Source organism: Fulmarus glacialis, unplaced genomic scaffold, assembly GCF_000690835.1.
Source record: "Fulmarus glacialis isolate BGI_N327 unplaced genomic scaffold, ASM69083v1 scaffold11047, whole genome shotgun sequence".
Lineage (NCBI taxonomy): Eukaryota > Metazoa > Chordata > Aves > Procellariiformes > Procellariidae > Fulmarus > Fulmarus glacialis.
The window spans coordinates 37,192-64,412 of record NW_009222648.1 but is presented as its reverse complement, the minus strand read 5'-3'; the positions used below and the strand labels follow the sequence as shown (position 1 = coordinate 64,412).

The following is a 27,221-nucleotide window of genomic DNA, read 5'->3' as shown; positions in this document are numbered from 1 at the left end:
AGAATATAAATATATTATAAATATATTACGAAATAGATAAATATTTTATATTCAGAATATATTCAGAGATGCAGGATTTTTTTGGTTTTGCTGCTGTTGTTATTGTGGTTTTGGGTTTTGTTTTTTTCTTTTCCCAGGGAACATCCTAGATGGGGAGCATCCAACACGGCCTTGGCTAGGTGGCTTCCACCAGCCTACGAAGATGGACTCAGCCAACCTCGAGGATGGGATCCCAGTGTCCGATACAATGGAGTCCAGCTTCCCTCGGTTAGAAAGTGCACCTCGAGATCATTTGAAACACTTACGCTGGGCTATAACCATACCCAGACCTCCATTGGCATCAGTAAATCAAATAGCAAAAGAAGCCGTTGAGCTCAGTTAAGGAGCTGCTAGCTTTGCTAGAACATAAGTTCAGTCAGCCAAATAGTGAGAGGTCCCCTGCACCTGGGCTGGGGTAAGCCCAAGGAGCAGTGCAGGGGGGCACTGACTGCCTGGGGGGCAGCTCTGCCGAAAAGGACCGTGGTGGAGAGCAGGCAGGGCACGCGCCAGCCGCGTGCCTGGCCTGGCTTGCACCAGGCGCAGGGCAGCCAGCAGACCTGGGGGGATGGTTGCTCAGCCTAGAGAAAAGACAGTGCAGGGTGGACCTAATCACAGCCCTCCCATGCTGAGAAGGCACGGAAGGTTATAGAGAGGAGGGAGGTCTTCACAAGGATGCACACTGACACGGCAAGAGGCAATGGTCACAAGTTGCTCCAGGGGAAATTTTGTCTTGATACAAGAAAAAAAACATGTTGTGAGAACAATTAAATGTCGGAATAGGCTGCCTAGACAACTGCTGGAATATCCCTCCTGGGAAATACCCAGGACCTGGCTTGATGGGGCTCTGAATAACCTAATCCCTGTTTTCAACAGAAAGCTGCATTATGTGGTCTCCAGAGTTTCCTTCCAGCCTAGAATTTCCAGGGATTTTATGATTCTTTGTTTCAATAATGGTGCCTTTATTCAGGGAAGGAGAAAGGGGAAAACAGGACTGGGTGTTAACTAAATAAATATAAAGCACATAGATGTGCTAGCATGTGTATGTTTGTATGCATGTATACTGTTTTTCTTAGGTTAGTGTACCTTAATTGAACAAGTACTGCTGTCAAACCATAACTTCATTTTTTAGATAGACCAAGTTATTGAGCTAAGAAGGCATTGCAATATTTATAGATTTTAGCAGCTTATATACTTAAAAAATAGCAGAGCTGCTGTAGAGGGAAGTTTGAACAAAAAATATTTGTATAGAGGACTGGGTGAAAAATTCACCAGTGCAGTGTGCAATGATTTGGGCTGGATTTACTATTTCTGGTTTGTCATCATTGCTTTGAAACCTGACTTTTAATGGATTCAAAGTCTTGTTATTTTAACCACCATATGTTTAAGAAGGATGAGCAAGAGAATTTAGTGTTAATGTCACCTGCAACTCATGTTATTAATTAAATAACATTGTCTCTAAGCTGCACAATTTAGCACTTAAAGATGAAAACCTGACATTTACACAGGTACATTTCCAGGAGATAGTGCAAACTGCCTTTTTCAGTAGATGGTACAAACTGCCTTTTTCTACATTCATTAGGGTACATTAGGGTAAAACGCACTAAAACAAAACTACATGACTGCACCGAATCTGATCATATCTGATCATCAGCAAGGTTCTCTGCTTTATTTTGAAGTAAGATAGGATAAACCTAGTGCCATAGATTTTTTTCCTCATTTACATAATTAAGTCTTTTTTATACTTTTATCTATCCAACTCTACCCTTTAAAAAGCAACATGCAAATAATGTGAAGGTGAGAGATTACTATAAAGCAATATTAGAACACAGCGTAGCTGTGCAAGTTAGCAGTGATGAGAAAATCTTGCTAACTGCAAGAAAAAAAGTTTGTGCTTTGTGGCCACCAAAGCTGTTAAAATACTGATATAAGGACTTGTATTCCTTGTATGTATCTCTGCTCTTGACTATTTCAATATAAAGCCTGATGTTCCTAACAAGTCCTGTGTCACCTCTTGTCCTTACCAATTCTATTTAACTACACCTGCTTTATACATTCATTATATAGCCCTTATATTTATTACAGACTCTGTGACTCTATTTTGTGTGCTGCCCTTTCAATTGCTTGACTTCTAAGGCAGCTACTGTATGTGAGGGAATATTTTGCAGCATGAGGGAGGAATCTGTGAATAATAACAATACACTAATCATCACAAACTGACTGCTGATTTTGCTCTGATGGTTTTGCTTGGTTATTAGAATAGGCTGGACATGTAGCGTAGATGTCTCCATGTGTTCCCCCTCAGAGCATCTATATCTCTATGCAGCTTTCACAGAGGTGCCTCAGAAATATGTTTTGGTTTCTCCCTGCCTGCAAAAATGAAGCAGAGCTTTCAGCTACCATATATTTGCAACCTAGCTCGTCTCCTGGGCTGCATAAGCTGCTCCATTTATGTACAGAGCAGCTCAGAGCCTCTGTATATCCACAGTGATTTGAGGTTGCCCAGCAAACAGAATCTATTTGTTAAAGGAGCATAAAACAGAATAAATAGAAAGAAAACTTTTCGACAATCTAAAAGAAATGTGTGGTTTTCAAAATTCTCTGGAAAGGAACAGATCAAAGATACACCACTCATTTGGCAAATATATATAAAAACTCAGCTGAAACATCTTTGTATCTGCTTGTGGCACTGGTGTCTCAGCTCCTGAACAGAAATAAGACTCTGTCAGAAGTTGGGTTTTTTGTTGTTGTTGGGGTTTTTTGGGGGGTTGTTTTTAAGCAAACCATTAGAAACACTCTATAACATAAAGTATTCTAAGGGAAAAAAAATACAGCTTTTATCACTGTTCCCCCTGGTTTTTAGTGTTTTATCATTTTGTGAGAAGTAAATACTACTTGGCACTCAAGGTAAATTAGCTCTCTTCCCAGGTTCGTGAAGTGACAAGAAAAATTATTCACACATCTAATGAGGCTGTTACTGAAGACAACCTGTACTCTGATATTATTGTGGTGTGGGGACAATACATAGACCATGACATTGCATTCACACCCCAGAGCACAAGCAGAACCACGTTCCTAACTGGAATGGAGTGCCAGATGACATGCGAAAAACAAAATCCATGTTTTCCAATAAAGGTAAGGTTCTAAATTAATTTCTTCAAGAGAAATTCCAGGTTTTAAACAGGTGAATACTGTAAAACACATTAGTGATACACACACACTGAAATAATTATAAAGAAAATTGATAGATCGCCTAGAAATATTAGAGCAGACAGTGTTAGAAAAATTGAAACCCAATGCAACTATTAAATAAAACAGGTGGATATTTAAATTGTCTTGTAGAGATAACAAACTATAGCTTATAGGTACTCAGTACAAACATCAAATTTTTCTACCTCTCAGGTTTATGTTGCAGAGAACCTTATTAATCCTCCCAATGTTATTGTTCTCATGCTTCAAGGTTTTGAGTTCCATCAGGGAAAATAGGGAAGTAGTCATAAATAATTCTGGTTTTAAATTGCCAGCCAGATAAAGTGAGAGGATCTTAACTTTACTCAGTGAAAGCAAAGATATTTCCAGCGCCTAATGCAAACTTTTGAAGAGAGCTATCTTTTCAATGTATGTATAAAATGATCTTCAGGGAGTTGCTGAAACTTACGTACACCACCTTCTTGCTTTGAGTAGATGGAAAACATGAATTCAAACCTTGTTAGAGGGTTAGAAGAAACATAAATTGGTATAAATATAGGATCTTATACTCTTGTCTGATTAATTTAAACGTATAGTCATTCTTTCATTCAAAAAATTAAGCAGCAGAGTCAAACCACTTTTTTGTTTCTCAAAGCGCAGCCTGTCCATCTCATGCTACAGGAGAGCCCCATGCCCATTACAGCCCTTGGACTGATGCCCCCATCTCTACCCAGAGCAACCTAAATTACTTTCCTTAGGGTTGGAGCTTGATTACTGACCAGCTTCTCTATACACTGAAGCCAGTTTAATGATTAAGTTCCATCCTAATAGAAAACTCTTTTCCTTAGCAAACTGTAATTGATAAGTATGCCACAGTCTCCTCTTGCCTTAATGTTTCATTCCACTTCCATTAAACATAAAGGAAAATATTCTGCTAACTGTAATGCGAAATGAAAGAAGCTGCACACATTACCATGGCATATACCTACAAATGCATCCTTCAGTGCTCTAAGCACGGGACATTTTTTTGATTTCTATCTTAGAGCTGTGAAGAGATTCATCACAGAGCATGTTTAAAGGATTCTCTTGAAAGCAAGTTACTTGTACTAAATCTGGCACTGAATGTAGCCTAGGAGCTGCTCCTGCTCAGCAGTATAGCCTAGCAGGGGAACGGGGTCAAGGCATACCCATGGCTACCTTTGGGAGTGCTAGTGTCTGATACTCAGAATGGCCATGCGGGGGACATGCAAAGAAATTAAGACACAAACCTGTAAGTATTAGATAAGTTTCCCACTTGTGCATTCATTACTTGATCACAGTCCCATGAATCTTTCAGCTCCATTTTGTTATTTTTCTGTTATTCACAGCTTAAAGAGGGACAGATATGAAGATGGTTGTCCTTTTGCTGTACTATGTCTATTGTGACTGTCTTTGTCAAAGGCAAAGAATAGACACTGTATTTCCCTCTAGAACTGATTTTCTTGCTGAAATCTTAAGTAAAGTTAATCTCTACCTATTATATATTTGGAAAACAGCCACAGTTAGTTTTATACATTCATTTTGTGTATGAAGAAACCGTGGCTGGTTTCCAAAGACAGTGAAATCAATAGCATATTATCCACCAATGTAAACATAGAGGCTGCAGTTTGCACTCTTGCTGTGTTCCTTAGAACAGCGGCACCCAAGGGAGAATACACTCATGGAAAAGGACAACCGTGCTTAGAGCTATATGCCCTCTCTGGGGGTTTCACTGGGGAAAGGGAGCTTCTGACTGTACAGGTTAGGGAAGCTGTCTGGAAAATGTTCTGAGTCAGTGCAATTCAATGAAGGATTGAAAGCTGCGGTAGTGCATTAATATTAACAACAAGTGTAGGTAAATGATTCATACGTTAGCAGGAACCACTATGATTTTCTATTCTGGACATTTTTACAATAAAGGCTATAGAATTTCACCCAGTGATTCTCACATTGAGCCTATAGCTTCTGGTAGACCCTGAACATCCTTTTTCTGTATCTTTTCAGAATCCCATAATGTGAAAAAAAAAGACAGAAAAAATCACTAGCTTTAGTTTATACTTATTTTACAGCAGCCTGACACATGGAACAGGATTGCAGAGATAACCTGTCATTCCTCAGATGATTATTTCAGGTTAGGGCTGAGATATAATGAGGCATTAGAAAGACTTTCATAGGACAGCTACTGACTTTATTCAGTATTAATTACATTGCTGACAATAAGTTAGACATGGCACATAGACATAGTAAGATACAATCCTGAAAATCTTTCAGACCGTTAGTTTAGATACAAAAAGGTGGAACAGAAACAGAGTTCCAGAAAAGTGAAGTGATTTGCAGAAGGTGACACTTAACATGACAGGTTACTGTCTCAGCTACAAATGGACCTGTCTGTGTGTGCGCAGGAACCAGCAATGTGAGCCCCTGCCTTTTTCTTCTGTGTTTCAGAGGTAGCAGCTCACTGTCAGATGGGGTCATTGACTCTCCTCTGAGTTTCATGTCCACAAATAAACATTCATGTTTTCCTTATTGGCAGACTTTCATAGGCCATAAGCTAGGTTTTCTTTAAGTCTACAGCAAAAATCCTTTTACAAGGTCATTTCCCACAGAACAAATTCACAATAAGAAAGACTTTCCTTTAACTGAAATAACAGTTTAGACGTTGTAGTATACTGAAACGATTAGTGCCTTTCATTTTTCTACACATAAAAGAATTTCACCATAAATAGGTTTGACAATGCATATATAATAACAGTTTAAATCAACATGCAGCTATACTAGGAAAACTACTGTGGCCGGAGAGGGTTTTGCTGAAGTTTTTTTCCTCTAGAATTATGCAAGGCAGAGAAAAAATTCATATGGATATTCTTCATTAGTTTTGGAGAAAAATGTGATTCTGTTCCCATTTCAGCAGAAAAGGGTCTTTTTTTTCCTCATATTATTTTTTATGTCATTTGAATAATAACGTAAAAAACCTCTCATTTGCACATTCAGCTGCTGGCTGCACGCTGCTTATCCCATGAAAAGGGACAGGACTGCATTATGCAGTTCTGCCAGCCCCTTAATGTTCATTACTGCTGTTTTTCTCCATTGGGGCACAGAACGGTTTGAATTGAAATTGCAGAGGCAGTTAACTAAATATTATTGAGTATGAACTTCATTCACTGTTGATATGTTTTGTTGTGACCTCGCTGTTTAACAGCTTAAAGGCAGTTCATGCATTTTTTCCCAGTGATACCTGAATTCTTCCAGGCTTTCCTGATAACTAGGAGCAGGAGGCACTCAAACACATACAATGCTGTAGCAGGTATTTGTAGTATGAGATGAGCTTCTTGCTTACATTACCAGCTGAAGGGAAAAAGAAGCCACACTAATAGCAAGAGACTTAATAATAGAGACAAATACTAAATAGAAAACCCAAGGCAGAGAAATTACTGATTTCAGCAATCAGTGAAAGAAAGAAAAAGGAAAAGAAATTACATACTTCCTTCAGAGATAACCTGCTTTGATTTGCTAAAGCCTAACTAGTAAGGAAATATTGGTATAATTTCTTTACGAGACAAAACTTGAAAACCAAATGAAATCCTTTCTTAACTTAAATGCTTTATTGGTATCAATTCCTACTGCCATGAGTTCTCAGTAGTAAGAGAATTTTACTTGATATAATAAATGAGGTAATGATGTTATTATATGAAGCTCTTGAATTCCTTTCCAAAGTTGCCTTGTTACTTTTACCTCCAATTTAATGACTAATTTATCTTCACAGACTGGTCTCTGTATTATTAGAAATATGAAGAAGAAATTACAACATCTTATATAACACCTGCAGTATTCACTGTCTTCTGCCAAAGAATTTTCAAAAATGAAAAGCAAGGAGATAGAATATAAATAAAAAAGGTTAGCTCAGGTGTCTGCACAAAACATTTACTTTCTCTTAGTCAAATGTTTGAAGATTTTTTTTTTTCTAGGATATTTCAGCAGCAGTAAGTGTTATCTGTTCCCATTTCATGTTGGTCAATTGATAAGAAAATCCCAGCATTATATTCCCTGAAACTCAGACTCCATGATTTTTATAACGTTTTTAATTGAGGTTAATCTTTTTTAAACTCTTGGAACTGACATGCTCTTATGGCTAGTTGATGCTGCACAATGCAGTACTGTTAGAATTTGGAAATAATATACTTTTCAGAAAAACAGAGTTCATAAAGCCAAATGTGCATTAGAAAACAAAGGTAGATTTTAGTTATTTTGAAACCTGGCAGTTTTTAGTTTAGTGATGAACTCTATTCTTTGAAATACAATTGATGTTCTGGGCTTTCCTTTTGGTTATCCTACAATGTGAATAAAACCTTTCTCCCTCTTCCTTTCTATCCTCCAAGATCTCTGCTGCCCTCCCCACATCCATTAAGTTATTCACGCACCTTTTTCAGTGCTCTCCTGTGGCAAAACTTCTAGCTGTCTGGTTTGGGCTGTATTTTCCCCTAAGACCCTTACCGATACCCCAAGATCCAATTTGATAATTCCCACATGTTTCTCCCATACCCTTTACCGATATTTGGAATAGCTGACTGTGCGACAGATTGGTTCAGACTATATGAATGCTGACTATCCAGCATCCACACAAATGCTGGATCACCATTTTGTCCTCAGTCTCTCGGCTATGTGTAGGTCAAACGGATAAAGGACTGGGAAGTCTTTCATCTGGCAAAGGCTATATTCAGCCTTTGCTTTTTATAAAGACAGTCAGAATTTAATACTTGTAAGAAAGACAGCTGTCACTGTAAAATAATGTGGGGGAAGGATTGTGGCGGACTGGCAGAAAGTAGAGTGAATAATTACATATGCCTCTTTTAGTTAGGAAACTGGATTAAAATTAGGTATCGAAACAAAGCTTTTACAGCATGCTGCTGCATACGTTGAAACTCCTCATTAAGTTTTTATGTATACACGTAAACTTGCTGTTTCACTTGGTGTTCTGTAGAACATAATTTGACCAGATGTTCACATCTTCTCTGTGATACATTTCATGATGAATTTTGATTGCGAAGCCAGGCTAATTTAGGTGTAGATCTATGCAAAAGGCGTTACATCAGTAGTTTGCTCTTATGACAGAGCAAAGGTTTTGGGGTTTATTTCTATCTTTGCTTAGAAAGGGTTAAGTCATGTTTTTGCTGAAATCTAAAGGAAAACAATCTCTTTAGATTTAGAATTCTTCTAGGTTTAGAATATGTCACTCCAGTAGATAAGATCTGAACAACTGAAAACTGAGAATATGGAAATATTTACACAAGCCTTAATTCAACATCCACAGCTGTTACCTTCACCTCAGAAAATACATGGGGGTTTTTTATGCAGGTGACCACCAATGATACATTAACTGCAGGGATGGATTGCCTGCCCTTCTACCGCTCATCCCCTGCGTGCGGCACTGGTGATCATGGTGTTCTCTTTGGAAATCTATCAGCGCTAAATCCAAGACAACAGATCAATGGCTTAACTTCTTTCCTTGATGCTTCTACCGTCTATGGCAGTACGCCTGCTGTTGAAAACAAACTGAGGAATTTAACAAGCAAAGAAGGCCTTCTTAGAGTAAACGTTAAATATTATGACAACCATCGGGAATACCTACCTTTTACAGACCAGATCCCATCACCTTGTGCACAGGACTTCAATGCGAGTGAAGGTGAGAGGATTGAATGCTTTATGGCCGGGGACAGCCGATCCAGCGAGGTCATATCTCTGGCAGCTATGCATACTTTGTGGCTGAGAGAGCACAACCGCCTGGCCAGAGCCCTCAAAAACATCAATGGCCACTGGACCGCTGAGACAGTCTACCAAGAAGCACGAAAAATTGTTGGTGCTCTGCATCAGGTTGGCTGCTTATTTGCTTATTTACACATTGCAGTAATATCTTAGAACAGAATCAATCACAAAACTTCAAATATATTTCTGTGAGTGGCTTTGGAGATGATGTTACCTTTTCTTTGCCACCTATTTCTGCGCTTCAAATTTGACATGTTCAAAGTTTGTTCTGTTTTCTGCTTTCCTGAATGCAATGTCCTTGTCCTTAGTTTGTCCAGACCCCTCAGTGCTTCGATTTTCATGGCAGTTTCTACTCTGCTTCATCTTTCTGCAGGCTTCTCTGGTGTCTATTTTGTCTATTGAAGAGGCCCTTTCAGATACATTTCTTTGTATTTTTTTTTGGTAAAGGAAACAATTTAAAAGTAATGTCTCTGTATTTATATAGTGTTCAAAATGTTTACTTTCTCATAGGAATTGTATAAATTAGTATCTTCCCTGTGTAAAAATGCCCGTGAAGTTCTCAAAGATGCATTAATGCATAAATTTCAAGGGTTACTCTTGATGGGAGATAGCAGGAGAAATAAATATGGGAAAACACAGGAGAAAAGAGTCCCTAAGAATGTTTATATTAGACCTGATAATAGGAAAATGTATTTCTACTCAGTATTTTACCTTATTCTCCCCCCTTCCCCCACCCCCAAAGTAGTTACGCAGGCTTTAACTTCTTTTTTTTCCTCACAGTTCTGATGTTCCGTGTGGACAGCTTCTGGTCCTGCAAACCTTCACGTGACCCTATCATAAATGAAACAAAATGAAAACATTCAAGGATTTCCTTTGCGCAAAATATAATCTGCTTGCTCATAGTGTTAGAGGCATTCAAATCTGGATGGCATCAGGACCAGAAGGATTCCTCCAGTGCTAGCCTGATGGATGGGAGGAGGTTGTGCCTCCCTGTCCTCAGGTCCAGCCAGTACAAGGCCAAGCACTTACGCCCAGTAGGCACGCATGTGGGTGCACACACACACAGACAGAGAGCAGGCCGCACCAACCAGCACACACCAAAAGCAGCACCTTTGCTGGCACTCACACGAACATGAACAGCACGGATGGCCCGACCCCTGTTCTCTGCTGCTGCTCAGGATTGAAGCCCATTAGTGAAGTACGCACACAGGCAACACGGGGCTCTCCTGGACAGCCTGCACAGTGGCTGGCCCCAGGGCTGGTCCAGCTCACGATGCCTGGACCCACAAGCCCCTGTGGGTCCTCAAGTTTCTTATGCTGCTCATCATGTCTGGTCTGGCGGGAAACTCTCTAGTGATCACACACGCATGCTCAGGGTAGAGAGTACACCCACAGAGGGGGTAGTGAGAAAAAGGACTGCAGAGATCAAGCACAGGGCCCAGCCAGACGAGCACGCTGATCAGCTAACTCTTCACACTCCGATAGCCCCTTTTATCCCCTTTTCCCTCTATTTCCCCATGTTTTTTCCAGCCCACCTTGACCAAGTTCACCTTGACCCCTCCCTTTCCCCACCTTTAGTCCTTTCCCTGAGTACATCGTAGTTTTTCACACATTCCCACAGTCCCCTTAAAACATCACAAACGAAGTTCTCACACAGTTCCCACAAGTCCTCTCCTCCCTGCACCTCACGACGACTCCTACCCTTGCAGGCAACAGCCCCTTTAGCTTGCATGACGTCCGGGGAACAGTTTCTTTCATTGGCACGTCTTGGTGGGTTTCGCACCTGGGCTCGATGTCTGGCCACTGTCTCTGGTGGCCTTGGGGAACGGATGATCCTGTGAGTCCATTTTCAATGGCTTGGTTACTCAGGTTACTTTGCCTGACGTTGTTCTTCTGAGCCTCATCAGGGCCTTTGCGTTTGTGGAGATTCACCGTTAATCAGACAACCTGAGACACGGTGATTCCACCTGTCTATTATAATCCATAATACTGGATGAGCAATATCAGGACCAGAATAATCTGAAGGCTAGGGGACTTTCCTACACTTTCTGATTCTTACAAACAGATTTTTTTATTACCAAAAAGAGCCTTTTTTGAAGATGAATTGGGTAAGGAGGGAGGAAAATTTCACTATTCTGATAAAACACTTTTCCTTTTTTCTGCCACAATTTTTAGTCAGCAGAATATGCAGAATGTTTCATTTAAGAAACCACCCACATTGTCCGGCATGTTGTTATTTGCACTTAAAGCCAGATAACTTCAGAAAAGTAACATACTTTATTTAATTGTATTTAGTCAGTCCTTTGAAAAGTTTGGCTTTTCTTTTTTTTATGTATTTTAGTTAGGTTAACCATGTCAGCTCCTGTGCTGTAAGTGTGCTGTTTGCATTAAAATAATGGCACTGACAAGTCAGAATTGTCGTTAATACTTGTTAGAAGAAAAGTGCAAATTCAAAAGTAAGCCTCTGTGTGTTCACACACTTCTGATTTACGTCCAGTAATATTGTGGCCTGAAAGAAAATACTTTGTGCAAGGCAATACGCTGAATCTGGGCTACTCATTATCTCTACCAGTATCACAGACTAATGAGATTTGCCTATGGCTCATTAGAAATGTGTTTGAGTTATGTCTAGCTGGTTCAGAGACATTCATTCAAGAGAGATAATTGGAGTATCTTTATTATTGTGGTATGGTAACCAGCACGCTAATGACAGCTCTAGTTGAAGTTACCTTGAGATTTCCACTCTAAAATTTAGTTTCAGTTGCTACACATTTCTAAAATTCTCTGAATGAATACTTTCAAGTGTAATTTTTGCCTGTCGGTGTGTAATTATAGGGAATTGAACAAAAAGCCTTCCCTTCTTTCTAGAATAAGGAGAATGAAAAAAGTCTCTTTCTAGACCATACTTTTCCCCCTAGATGCTTTTTTGGCAGCATAAATATCTCTAGTGATAAGTGTTTAATAATAGAAACTTGACACATAACAATTGACTTGATATCCTGGACAAAACAGATTTTTTGGTTGCATTGTAGGCATGTTTCATTGATAAGTAGTAGTTTATACAAGACACAACAGTGGTTAACTCTCCCCTTGTATTTTATGGGAATGACACATGCTTAACTCTAAAGTATTAACAATGCAGTATACCGGGGTAAAAATACATACCCTGATTTACCTAGTGTTTTGTGCAAAAAGAAATTTTTCATTGTCATTTACTAACTGAAATGAAACTATCTGCTTGTTTTGCTTATTCCTGTTCTGACCTGAGAAAACAGAATAAGGAGAATTAGGATTCCTCCTTTCAAGCTATTTGTAAGAAAATAGTTCAAATTTGTTTTCCTTTAAACAAAAAGTATAGACAAAACAGGAGAAAATGCTCAATTATGCAACTGCTACAGTCTTAACATTGCTATTTCATACATAAGTGGTTTGCAGGATGCAATTGCATGCACATGTGCCATTCCTCCCAGAGACCATTTCCCCTGATGTGCCATTTGGATTGTGAAAGCCGGATGATGTGGCACTAGTCAGAGTGAAGCAGGAGTTTTGCAGATCAATCTGAATCAAATTCACTTTGATTTATTAATTATCAGAGAACCATCTCTGAATTAATGGTGTTACTGCCAGTTGATCCCAATTGTAGTTGACAACTGCCTTTAGTTTTCAGTGCGTAAATACATGGGTTTTTTCACTTCCTTCTACATCTGCTTGTGTTCTCTGAATGTCTTGCATCCCTACTTCTCTGCCATGATCCAAGGGGTGGGTTGAAAGTGGATGTCTTCTGAGGCTGACATACTTCAACTTAACTACAATTATTGGACTCAACATGGCTAACTTGGATGAAATTTGTTTGTGAAATTAGATAATTAGATAACTCCTCTCAGAGCTTAAACTATGGAATTATAAAAGATAAATAGATAAATAATAGATATTATAAAAGGGTATGTGTTGCATACTGTCATAACTCATGTTTATAAAGAGTGTAGTTCAGACTATTAACGGCACTATAATAATGTGTTACTTATTAAAAATTGAACTATCATAAAATCACCCTTTACAGAAAAGTTTAGGACTTCAACATCATCCGTAAATCCTTTAATATCTACAGTGAGAACTTCAAACCAACTGTGCTTAGCACTTTAATGAATTAAACAACATTGTTATGTTTGGTTGTTCTTTATTATTTCTCCAATCTTTCCCAAGTGCAGTAGCTTCATTTAATTGGCTCTTTACTATCTCAGTGAGATACTATGCCTTTGCAGTTACCTCTGGCCAATAGCAAAGGCAAGTTGCACTTTTGGCCTCATTTATTCTTATGGTAGTTCACACATTTTTATATTCTCTCTTCCAGCCTTTTTTTTTTATTTTCCTTTTCCATCCATTGTGCTCCATTCACACATACTTTGGAAAATGTTGGAGGGGTTTTGGCAAGGTTGAACCTTATGAGAAGTAATATGAATTTCTGTATCTTTTGCACCTAATTTGAAGTAACTTTTAACATGAACAAAAAATTCTCAAAAATAATCTGAAATTTTGTAACCTATTTCCAAATGTCTAATGTATGGTTGACTTCTGCTGTGGGTAGCCCAGCCTGGAGGTAAACCCAGCCAGCATGCTCGCTGAGTTCATAAGGACACTTGGGAATCCTTGTTGTAATTCTGCCTTCTAAATGAGAGGGATGCTGCCTTTCATACTAACAGCCTGTTTAACTTGGAGTATTATTGTGTTTGCAGGTCAGGATTCAGTTATTTTTCTATAAACAGTGCACATGTGATTCATGATATGATGTAAAATCTGTACAAAAACTTTTCTGACAGTCTTGTAATCACTCAGATTCTGTTTCTGACTGAAATCTTACCAAATGATTAGTTGAATTGCTAGGAAATCAGAATTTTATTTTCTCTGATGTGACTAAATGAATAATATTTAAATACTCTCAATCCCTCTGTAACTATCTAGTGATATAGACTACTAAAGTCATTTAAATATTGAGCATATGGGCTTCTGTTTAAAAGACAGTGGCCATTTGTCAACATTTTTCACTGAATTATACCATTGAAACAATGACTGCCATGAGACAGTAGAAATATTGACATTATTGATTAAAATTAATTTCTTCATGAGACTTCTATGGAGCATGGAGTTGATGCTACGAGGTGCTGAATGTCTCCCAAGAGGAGCTTGGATTACCACTAATCTCATAAATGTCACAAGGAGTTGAGACCACCCAGTACCTTGCAGGTTCAGACTCATTATATCCACATAAATAACTTATGCTGCTGCAAACAGCTGAAAGTTAACTTATTATTCATAAACAGACTCAAAGTAATAAATAAATGGTAGAGCAGTTCATTTTATTTGTTTGCAATTTCTTTTCCATATAGTCCCTTTCTGGCTCTGATTTTATTGAAGTATTTTTAGACAAGAATATTCTTTTATTTCCACAGGAGAATCTCGGTTGTTGAAGGAACTCTGTATCAAAAGAAAGCATTATTCTTATTTATGCCAAATATGAAAGGAAATAAATCTTTCAAATCATTCTCTCAGAGGAGGGAATGCATGCAAAAGAATTTTAACAAAAATAATTTTGATGTTTGTCAGCTGTTTACACCTTCTTTAAAACACATATGTGTCAGTTATGAGAACTTGTAGAGAGCTTCTCCTTGACTTCACGCAGACAAATTCAGGCAAGGTATGTTCAGAGACTACACAAAGACTGGATGCTACGTGCTGATGTACTTTAGATATGGTTCTCTGTCAGATTCCAGATTCTTTCTGGCAGTATCATCTTCTGCTGTATTAGTAACACCTTCTTAGTCTGTATTGTCTAAAAATCACCTCCACTCGATGGAGCCTTATTTAGCCATTGGAAGTTTTCATCAAACAGATGCTTCTCTTAGCTCAAGGCAGACATAATTCCCCTTTTTACCTTTTAATTTTCATGTCTTGAAATCGCAACCCCTCTTCCCCCACCAAGGAAACAAGAAGTGAAGATCTTACCTCTGGAGCAAATGAAAAATCTGAATTGCCCTTTCCTTCGGGGAATCTGATCTTTATGAGAAGCTTAGCTTGGAATTTCATTTACAATGAGCCAAAAAATGACAGTCATATCAGGATTTTTGTGTCCATGGCTAACCTAGTCCTATTTAAAGTCTTTGCTTGTAAAAACTAACTCTAAATCTAAAATTAGAAAGAACTGTTGTCTTGCAAAACCTTTGTGAATGTAGCAAAAGGTTAACTTCTCAAATGACAGTGTCAGTACTAATTTCTAGCAATTATTTTATTTTCTTCATATGTTGTATTAAAGGAGCTATAAAAGGAATTCTTACCTACTGTCTTTCAAATATTTTGTTCACTGCATGACCTAAACTGAAAACGTAAAGAGGTTGTTACCTCTGCTTTCTGAGAAAAGTGAGCGAATTCTGGAGGGGTTTGCCTGTCTCTGTGCCGTGCCTAAAATAAAGACACAAGTTTTTCATAAGGTCATTTTATGCCAAGTAGCTTTTCAATATGCACTATATCAAGCTCAAAGTACATTTGTCTGTATATTTTATTGCACATTATATTGAATCTATAAGGTATTTTATTTAGTTCATTATGCTTCATATTCATCCCATTATGCTTTATTCAGTTCAGCGTAATCTTTAATGTATAATGCACTTTCATTTTATTTGGTACATTAGATCGTTTTCCCCTTTTTTTTGGTCATGATTACTCATATGCTTTTTTCATGCAACTGTAATGCTATTACATTATAAAAACATTTGACAGAAGGTGTTTATCAGCATTTTCATTTTTGAAGTGTGTTTTTTAGGAGTCTATAAAGTGGCTTGAGTTTAGCATAAAATGTCTACCGAGGGATTCTGGGCACCAGTAGTTTAAAGCCTGGTCATTTCAAATATTCAGTAAAGAGGATTTGTGTCACAAACATACATCTGAAAATAGAATCTGTTCATATCAACAACCATTCTTGAAAGATTTTATAGTAATTCAGGCTTTCATTGCCATTTTTAAGGGCATTATAATTTACATCATCGCAATCAGAGCTTTAAATCTCAGCACACCTCCTGTGAGCTGGATTACCCTCATGGATTGGAAGTGAGCAAGTGGTAATCTCTACTCAGGAGGCTTTGGTCGAACATTTATGGTTGGAGCTAACAGGGGCCTGGCTGTCGTACTGCACTGAGCTATGCCACTATTCTCTCCAGTCATTTGTCTCCTTACTGCAAAAATAAGAACGATATTGTTCACCAGCTAATACTGCTCTTAGGCATGCCAAATGTTTGGGGATAGATGAGTGAAGAAAAAGGCATTTAGCATGTGGGAATCATTACTATTAATCTATAAAAACATTGAATGATAAATGTTTCTTTTTCTTTTCTTTCAGATTATTACTTTGAGAGATTACATTCCCAAAATCATTGGTCCAGATGCTTTTAATCTGTATATTGGCCTTTATACAGGTTATGATCCCACAATGAATCCTACGGTTTCTAATGTATTTTCAACAGCTGCTTTTCGTTTTGGTCATGCAACAATCCAACCAATAGTAAGGCGACTGAATGCACAGTATTCAGATGACCCAGAACTCCCAAATCTTCATTTGCATGAAGTTTTCTTTAGTCCCTGGAGGCTCATTAAAGAAGGTACGGTTTTATTTAAACTGTTTGGGTTGGGTTTTTTTTCAGTTATTTATCTTGAATTAGGAATAGGAACATTTATTTAATTGCATCACTGATTTAAGCTGTTAAACTGGTTCCAGAGCATTAACATGAACTGGAACAATTATTCTGAGTTAAACAGTTCTCTGAATCAGACAAAAGTCATTCTCCAGATTAAACCAGTCTGGTAGATTGACAATAGATTGATGATTGATGATGAAGATATTTCACATCTTTTTTTTGTGGATGAATGTATTATCAGGTTGCAAATTTTCTTACACCTGAAGAGGCAGATGGAGCCTTTTCATAGCGCTATTACTTCTATTTCAACCTGCAGCACATTTCTGCATATGTTTGAATGTAGAAGCCTGTGGCCAAAGTTTAAAAAACATAGAAGCATACATGCATTCACATTTGTTAAGAAAGTTGTAATGGTTTATATATACACTGTAACATTATATTATTTTTGTGTTTAAAGGAGGCTTGGATCCTTTACTAAGGGGTCTTCTAGCACATTCAGCAAAACTGCAGGTGCAAGATCAACTACTGAATGAGGAATTAACAGAAAAACTGTTTGTGTTGTCCAATAATGGTTCACTTGATTTAGCATCGTTAAATTTACAGCGTGGCCGTGATCACGGACTCCCAGGTCTGTTGATTTTTCTTGTATTTTCTCCCAACTGGTAACTGAACTATAACTGCTTATGTCTGGGATGTAATCATAAGCTTTTAAATAATAGTTTTAGTAATCAGAAAAGTAACTTAAGTCTCTTTTAAAAAGTAAGTGGTTAATATTTTTAACTTTGATGAAAACAAAATATTCCCAAGCTTTTGAAATTAAAATAACTTGTTAAGCCTGGAATTTAGAAGGGCAGTACTAGTGAGTAGATCTGGGTGTGCTTGATGTAGGTACCTGAGGCTTGTTCTTGCTGGAACCAGCTCTAGAGGAGTGGAGTTTCTGCCCGCAGCAGCTACTTGCCATGGGCAGGCTGTCCCCAGCCTGTGGGACAGGTCAACTTAGACACAACCTCATTGGCTCTACTGACCACAGAAGGTGTTGAGATGTCTCCAGGAGTCGTGTAGATGGCTTATTTAGGTGTACACCTCATTTTGAGAACTATTACATGTTTGTGCGTGTTTTTTGCACTAGATGTCTTACTCCAGTCAGCCCGGGGTAAGACTGAACTAACAGTCAAGGAGTGCTAGCCCATTAGGCCATGGGTGTACTGGCTTAGAGGAAGGTTGCTGGAGCTTAATTCAATTTAATTGCATCAGCTGTTAAAATATACAGTACATTCCCAGTCCTGTGTAAAACCTCTTACAAGCATGCCACAGCTTCTAAGAGCAGAGGCAGCAACTCTCAGCATGGTAGACAGGGACTCTTTCTTTTTTGTTTCTCAAACTGTGTCCTGACGCCCTGCCTGATCAGACTGCTTGTCTGTATGAATAAGGAAAAAACCTGGCTGCCCTTCTATGCTCTGACCCCGATGTCCTACCCGTGGAGGTAGGACTGACTGATTGTCAAAGGGCATTATGTCTCTTGATGACAAACCTCTCCATTTCTCCTGTGCAACTCCACAGCTAGGAATACACAAGTCATTCGCCCTGGACAGTAGAAAAGAAGTCTGACTCCAGCCTGGAGTTTAAAGCTCTCTGCTACACAAGGGTAGAAATGGGGGTTTGATCTCCCAGACCAGAAATTAAAGTTTTGTTGGGAGATGAGGGGGGTTAATTCCAACGACATAAAAGAATGTAAAAGAAATATATTTTCCAGAGAGCTGGACACGTGCCCTAGGACACTCTCCTTAGTAAAGTGCTTTAGTTACTAACTTCATTCAGGTTACTTCTTGCCCACTCTTGACCTAACAATTCTTGCATTCCTAGTCTGGGAATCTCAAGATTCAGTGCATGCTCCTATTATCTATTATCATGTTTCCGTTGCTGAAATATGGGAGAATTGTTTTAAACCTTTGTTTTCCTTTATGAAAATGATGTAGCAATTGCATATCATGTAGTTTCAGAGCCTGCCATCATTTCCCTGACCAATTTAAGCAATAATAATAGGTCTATTTTTAGACACAACTGTCTATGATTATGATTAAGGTTGTCAGAATCCAAAGCTTATAAATTCATTAATTTCATATATCATGCTTAACAGCCAACTCTAATCTTCCTTTTAACATAATATTTACAGGTTATAATGACTGGAGAGAATTCTGTGGCTTACCAAAACTGGAAACTCAGACTGACCTGAATACAGTAATAACCAATCACAATGTCACTGAAAAAATCATGGAATTCTACCATAATCCTAGCAATATTGATGTTTGGCTTGGTGGTCTGGTAGAAGACTTTCTTCCAGGTGCTAGAACTGGTCCCCTGTTTGCATGTATAATTGGAAAGCAAATGAAAGCATTAAGGGATGGTGACCGGTGAGTTTGTTCATGTTGTTGAATCATTTGTGTAATATGCAGAAACAATGGAGGTTTTACAGATACGTGAGGATACTTCCCAGAACATAAGACAACATGATACTTAAACAGGCTTTAAACATTACACTTCCACATTTTTAACTTTGCTCCTTGAATTTTGTTGGGTGAGCTTTTGCTTATTCTTCTTTGGTCTGTATATAATTTCAATTCCAAACGACATGGAGATTGTTTCTGTAGTATTGAGATGCCCAGCTTTGCACTCCTGGTGGAAATGCAAGGTGTCACCAGCAGTTAATTGTGCCAGGGGCAGCTAACATCTCTGTGGATGGATGTAGCACTGTGCAGGCTTTAGCTATCCAGTCCCTGAGGGCTGCACTGGGCTCAGGGTCCTTTACTAGAAGAACCTCAACGTTTTCCATCACAACCGCAGCAAAGTCAGAAGGGATAGGCAGAGAGCTGTAATTCAGGCTTCCTAGAGGGGATAATAAAACCACCATGTACCTGGTCTTATGTGAACTGGGACTGCAGAGTGCTCCCAGAATTGCCTCATTGGACACAGCATAGTATAGTCCCTTCACTCAACCCTGCACAACCACCACCAGGATCTTGTGCCATTTGAACCTTCCACACCAGGAAGGCAGGAGAAATGCAGCTTCAAGTCACAAAGGGGTGCAAGATGCAGTTTATATCTTGCTTCTGCTCCTGAGGCAATTATAAAACAAACCTTTTTTTCATTTCCGTCATGTACTTGTGGCAGTAATTTTGAATCTCATGAGAAGACTAATTTTAAACTGCTCACACCACGCTAGCAGTGGTGTTTTAAGTACATCTGGTCCTTACGCTCACCTTTAAGCTCCTCTCAAAAGTCACTGTTGTGGAAAGAAACCATTATGTAAATAAGCATCCGAGCCAGAATTTAAATTTGAACTTTAAAAAATGTTAATTAATTAACTCACAGGAAAAAGCGATGTTAGTCATAAAGGTGGTATCTTATTAGCCTGAACTGTATAGACAACAAACATTCCACTCAGCTATGTTAAAAACATGGTTGAAAGTCTTCTGAATCGTACAGACATATTTGACCCTATCTGGGGAAGGATAATCTATTGAGGCCCTTCCAGCCTTGTTTCCATTATTCAGTGCCTTACGATACTTCTTATTATTCAGTGTCTTATTAATTAAACTTAAGCATAATTTAACATTAACTTCAAATTGAGAAAAAGAGAGTTCTAAAATAAAAGAATTCCCCACATTTCTGCCACAAAGTTTGTGTCAGCTAACTTAAATGTGAAATGGTATTGTCATAAATACTATGATAAGGAACTACCTAAGAGAAGTTAGAAGTATGTAAAAACATGTTATAGTTGTCATACAGTAAGTATAAGAATGGAAAAGTCTAATATTCATTGCAGTGCCTTGTCAGATAGAGTACTGGATATTATCTGTATCTGCACTAGTAACACTACATGCTTACTAGATACCCTAATTGAGATGTCAGTAAGTAGGGATTTCAAAACATCTCTTCTAACGTACTTGTTTAAGTTCAGAAATCAGGACTAAGTGGAATCTTTGACTGATTGAACTTCATCCTGTAGCCTTAAAATCTTTTGTCAGTAAAAAAACATGAAGGGATTTCTTTTTCCAATGTACTAAACTCAGGTACTGTCCTAACCTCAGCCAAATCAACTGGAAGGAATTGTTTCTGTTCCATGAGCCTTGACTTTCTTTTTCCATCTCTTCCTACTCTGAATCTTTTTGTGACCTCAGGATTTGCAATAGTTGGGCAAAAATCCTGAAGCTGACTTTGTCATTCTTTGCATAAGAGGGCTTGCGTCTCTCTTTTTTTTTTTTTTTCTTTTATTTCTTTGGGTTTTTACTAAAAACCTGTAAAATTTACCCGTAAAATTTTGGTCACCTGATACAGATCTGTTGGAGCAACCTTTCTTAGAGTAAACACCTATCTGCTGGGTAGGTTAAAAAATAATTTTCTGCTCAAGCCTTCTCAGCAGTGTAGATAAAACTTAATTTTGTAATGAAAATAGGATAGGTTTTAATGTACATGAAAGGGGAAATGACAGGTGTAGGACAGCTGACCAGAGCAAAGTCTCTGATGGCTTTGGTTATGGGAAGGGTCCTGGGAAAGGTCAGTGAGGTTTCAGGATGCTCTGAGAAGTTTGGGGACAGTGTGCAGGTGAAGGGTAGGAGGAAGGCATCTTTCTCTTTTTCTCTCTCCAGCCTCTCCATCTCTCCTGCACTTCTTGTCACAGTGCTGCTGAGGTGTGGGACGTTCACTCCATCCCTGGTCCAGTAGATTGCCTCCTCTTCCAATATAGGCAAAGTGGGACAGGTTTCTCCCCAAATTGTCCTGCTGTGGGTAAATATTTTCCTATAAAGCCAGTTTTCCAAAATTTCTTACGCTACTTAACCGGTACACTCCTGTTGGCAGCTGGGTCCAATTTGCCCAGAGCGCACTAGCAGCCCTCATGTTCCCCAGAACACAAACAGGACTATCGGACTTCTCATTTGCACGGTACCGTTTCAGGGGTCTGATAAAAAAACTAACATGCTGCACACACGCCAGGTTTGCACTGGGTCCACAGTCAACATCGCTGTTCCCTTCTGATCAGAAAAATGTAAACACAAAAACCACAGACTTTTCTAGAAACCCAGCCTTGTTACCCCAGTATTATGGATGCCCAACTCCTGTGTTAAACCTGAGGTTAATTTGTACAGTGTGATCACATCCATACTCTACTGCTAATGGTCCTAGGACACGTTACCACAAATCCTGCCTAGCATTTGGGAAAATCCTAATTGGCCTGAGTACCACAGGGAACTATCTTAGCAGTTTAGCAGTGCTTAACAATGTTTAATGCACTAATGCAGATGTGCTATTAAACTCTCCAGAAATACTTTTTTGCCATTCATGACATGTCTTTATGTACAAAATGTTTATCTTTTCTTTTTTCCCCAGTGTTTTCTTTCCCTTTCTTTTTATCTTTAAACACATATGTATGTGTGTATGCACACATATATATTATATATAATATATATCATTTAATAGATACACCTTTATGGCACCAACTGGTTCTTCAGTTCTGCCACCACATTCCCGACCTGACGAAATCGAAAAAGCAGCTCCTCTCTGTCCCAGCCAGTCCTCTTAGCTTACTTTTTTGTATGATCAAAAGCACAATTACTGTTTTACAGTTTTCTACTATAATTAACCTGCATATCTACAGCTTTCTTAGCAAATGAAGAATTCCATATTAAACAGAGGAGCATTCAGCAATACCTTTTTTTATAACAAACATTCAGTAATGGCAAGCAGAATTCAAAAGCTATGGTATAGGGAAATCTATTATGGCTAAACCTCTAATTTGGCTACTCCTGTAATTCTCCTGTAATTTATGCTTAAAACAATTTATGTGACAGTGTGACAGTGAATGCTGGTGTGCATAAGATTAAACATCCAGTTCAAACAAATTAGTTCTAAGTTTTTCTCTCAGGACTGTAACCTTTTTTGTGGCCCTATATCATCAATGAAAAGCAATTCTGCAAATGTGAATAATTAATAGTTTTAACCAGCTGCCTTTAACACATCATCTGAGTTGACCAGTATGTCAGCCTCACACTAGCCTTTTCATGACTTTCAAGCTGGATATGTAAATCTGCAGATCATGGTGTTTACTTTTATTATTGTTGTATCCACTTACATTTTGCTGTAGTTCTTATTTTTGGTCTTTTGCATAGGGTACTGTGAAAGTAAGAATAATCAGCTCTTTGAATTCGATCTTTTCAAAATGTTTCTATCAATCTTTCCAGATTTTGGTGGGAAAATGATAATGTTTTCACAGAAGCTCAAAAGCATGAACTCAAAAAACACTCATTGTCCCGCGTGATTTGTGACAATACAGGGATTTCTGAAGTGCCAGCAAATGCCTTTCAACTTGGAAAGTTTCCACAGGATTTTAAGCATTGTGACAATATACCTGGAATGAATTTAGAAGCTTGGCAAGAATTCTATCAGGAAGGTAATCCAGTAATTACCAGTCTTTTCTGACAGGAGGGGAGAGTCATCAGCAATTAGAGCACTGACCTTGGTTGTGGCAGATCTTGAGTTACTGGTCTGATGCAGATCTTTAGTATTTCTACAACTTAGAAATGGGATCTAGGTCTTTCTCTCCTTCTTTCTCAACTTCCTCTGTTAAAAAGATAGTGTTTGCCAACTTCACTCTGATAACACGAATGGCTTGTGAAATATTCAGACATTATGGCAATTGGGGCAGGAGTTCTTAGACAGATACAAAATACTAACTAAGAACTCTGCAGAACATACTCTTAGAAGATAATGCTGATTTTACAAGGATTGTAAGTCAAACCTGAGGTATTCCATATAAATTCTTGTCCAGAAATGAACAATTAAATTCTCAATCACCTTAAAACATGTGAATAATTTCACTTAAGTTAATTTATAGTAGTAATGGAGAATAATGTCTATTTTCAAGGGTAAGGTGGTAATTTTTTAAGAGCTTGTAATACAATCTTTTTATTTGTAGAGGAAATATGTGGAACACCAAAGAGTGTGGAAAATGGTGATTTTGTATACTGTTCAGAATTTGGAAAATCTACGGTGACTTATTCATGTCAATATGGATTTCAGTTACAAGGAGAAGAGCAATTAACCTGCACAAGTGAAGGATGGAACTTTGAGGCTCCCGTTTGTATAGGTATCTATTCTTTTGTTGTTGTTTCTGAATTTTCTAAAAGCTGAAGTCAAACACAGCTCATCAGAAGCGAACTCCCTCCTATGCTTTCTTGTAGTCAACCTTCTGGGTTGGTAGGTACGATAACATGATAACGTGAAACTCTCCTTGCTCCAGAATTGCTATCTCAATCTCTACCCATCCCGATTCAGCAATCAGATTGATGATAGGAAAATGTCATTAACAATTACCTAATTAAGCAAAAACGAGCCAATTAACAACCAGTGGAAAAAAGCAGCAAATCAGAATTATACATTGCTTCTGCCAACATTCAACATAACAGCAAGACAGACAGTTGTCATTTTCCTAGCATTGTTTCAATGGACACTCTAGATACAAAGTGAGCTCAGCACCAGTAGTTCGTGTATCATCCTAATAAGTTAAGCAAAAGTGACAAAAAAAAAACCTGTGAAGTGAATAAGTGAAATCAAACAAATTAATTATCACTTCAGTTCCAACTCCCTCCCCCAAACAGCTGTTGAAAAGTTTGCCAGAAGTGAATTACTTCTGCAGGTACAAAAGTAGAGCAGGTGAAAAATCAGTAAAAAGAAATTGTCTTTCAACATTTCACGCACATTTTCAGGGGAATACTTTTCTGTTATTTTAATTATTCTTTTATCTTCTCTCTTCCTTTTGCTTTATTTTTATTGTTGAATAGAATAGGGTAGGAAGAAAGAGAATGTGGCAAAAATTTAATTACAAGACCTTCACTATTTGCAGCTATGAAGGATGAATTCTCTCTTCACATTTCAAATGTGTGTGTTTATAATGGGGTGTGTGTGTATATATTTTTTTTTATATCTTTGTATATATAAACGTATATATAGACACACACTCAAACTGCTCAACTTTATAAGAATATGAGAGAAAATGAAACCTGAAAAGACCATACTTAGGAATATATTATGGACAGTAGTAAATTTGAATGCAAGTGCTGCAGCTGATCCGCAATAAAGTCTGCTTATCAGTATTTCTGTGACAGCTATTCATTCTAATTGTATACCTAGCATGGAAAAAGTCAAATGAAATTTGCAGCTCTGTCCTTTATTCAAATCCTATTTACCCACTGAATTTCACACATATAAATACCATATAAAGAAATAAAGCTGTTAAATGAATTATAATAAAATCTTTTCAATAGATTAATGTTCTGGCAGCAAACTGAATAAATAAGTTACATGAATGAATCATTCCTTGTCCTAGTTTCCTTTAATATGTTCAGTAATGTAAACAAAAGACTGTATATCTGCTATAGGAAAACAAGCTGCTGCATACATTAAATAAGCAATGTCTTTATTAAGTGAAAACCATCAAAACCCACTTATGCAGATGCTACTTGAGTTTTACAGTAGAAAGCACTTTGTTCCATGCATGTCTGTGCAATGTGTTCTCATTCTTTTAAATGTTCAGCAAATTAGGAATAAGTCAAGCAAATATAATGAGGAGGATAGAGCTTAGCATTTCCGCAGATGGTTTCAAAATTATATGCTGCTCTGGAAAAGACAGAGTGGCCTGCTGGCAAAAGCACAGGGATCTGAGAGCTGCTAATTCCTGCTTACTAACTTTGGCTTTGACAGAAATAATTTCTATTGATTCAGAAAGTCATTTAGTGCTAGGCTATGCTACCTTCCTTTATATTAATTGTTATCTTACTCTTGATAGATAATTCTGTTTACTTTGCTTTAATAAAGTACTGCTCTCTCTGAGTAGTAGGGTAGGCTGGTAAGATCTAACATGCACTATTTAGTGATGGAAAAAAGAGTTAGCTAGTTAATGGGTAGCATGACTATGGACTTACAAAAGCCAATAGCACATTTGAATTACAGTGCAGGCAAAGCCTGTGCAGGTTTTCCTTCCCAGATGATGACGAAGCCAGTGGGAGTTAACTCAAAATGTAGTGTTGAAGGGAGTAATACTTGTTCAGGAATCTTCATCCTGAAAAACAGATTATTTTCCAGCTTCAGAGAGGTGTTATAAGAGTTAGTGTTTCTCAAGGGTTCTGAAGTTTAAGATTATTCCTTGCATGATTAGTCTTTTGACTGTCTCAGTTGATGGCTAGCTTTGGACACAGCTACTGCTTTGTATTAAAATTTAAGAGAGGATCAGGCTTGATCCTATTTCCAATGACAGAATTCCCTAAGTGATCTGAGTGACAATGCTAAGCTAAGTCAGTAAATCATTCCTACAGGGTCAGTTTTTAATACTGATCAAAAAGAGCTACTTAGCCTGAAGTAGCAGATCAAACATTGTGGTAGGGAAGGAAAGGAATATAACCAAGAAGAGAAAGAAGACACTGAAGGCTCAGCTAGTTGCCCACATATGGGCTTGCAGTGCTTCCCAGGACCACGCGTCAGAGACATTGAACAAGCTGGCAAATATTGTACAGGACTAATGGGAAACTATCTAAAACAGTGCTGGACACTTATGTTTAGGCAACTGAATCAAGTCCTGCAAGTAAATATTACACAGAAAGAAGAAAGATGCAGAAATATGGAAAAGATTCCATTCTTGCCCTCATTGAGTACTTTCTTTCCTGCATGCCACACTGACTCCCATTTCATCACATAGTCAGAATGTGAGAGTGAAAGGTCTTGAATGGCCTCAGGAACAATATATTTATGTACATTTTCCAATGGATAATTGTTCATCTGCTCATCATTCTGTCAGGACATTGTCATCTCACAGGATTTATATAACATCTAGAAACAACCATTTTTGCAGTGATATCACAGATTACTGTTATAAATTTTCTATGCAAAGCTAACCCGAATCCTTGGCTCCTCAAAATCATGCCTAGAAGTGCATAGAAATGTGTCGGTGTTATTATTTTCACTACTTCTAGAAAGCATATTATGGAAAAGGTTTATAGAGGAACTCAAAGTCTTAGGACATAAACACGTGCAAGAAGAACTCTCAAGGTTATAGTCTGCATTTTTGAAAATTCAGCCAATTGCCATTTGTACCTTTTGGTGGATTACCAAAACAACATTTTCTTTTTTCATCATTTCCAGCTTAAAAACAAACAAAAAAACCCAAAAAACAAAACAAGATGTACCCAGCTTTGTTCTTTAAAAAGTAACAATAAGGATCTCTGGCAGTATCTATGTGTCATTGAAAGTGTACAATACATTTCATTTATGAATACTTGTAGAAGGTGTGTATGAAAAGCTAGTAATCCCTCTCTGTAATTTATAATTATTATTGATCAATGTGTATTCATTTTGCAGACATCAATGAATGTGAAAATGAAATTAATCCACCATGCTCTCCTTCTGCTAAATGCATTAACACTAAAGGCAGCTATAAATGTCTCTGTACTGATCCTTACAAGCTGGCAGAAGATGGAAGAACATGCATTG

General features: G+C 37.9%; 1 protein-coding gene across 1 annotated transcript; it reads left to right on the top strand.

Moving 5' to 3' along the window:
- Positions 1 to 137: 137 nt before the first annotated feature.
- TPO (thyroid peroxidase) lies at positions 138 to 27,221 on the top strand (the record flags this gene model as incomplete). The annotated part of the gene is made up of 9 exons (XM_009581522.1): positions 138 to 267; positions 2,965 to 3,171; positions 8,596 to 9,111; positions 16,391 to 16,649; positions 17,143 to 17,313; positions 18,859 to 19,096; positions 22,922 to 23,130; positions 23,656 to 23,826; positions 27,090 to 27,221. Coding segments are annotated over 9 exons (2,033 nt in total), but the record flags the coding sequence as incomplete, so codon positions are not given.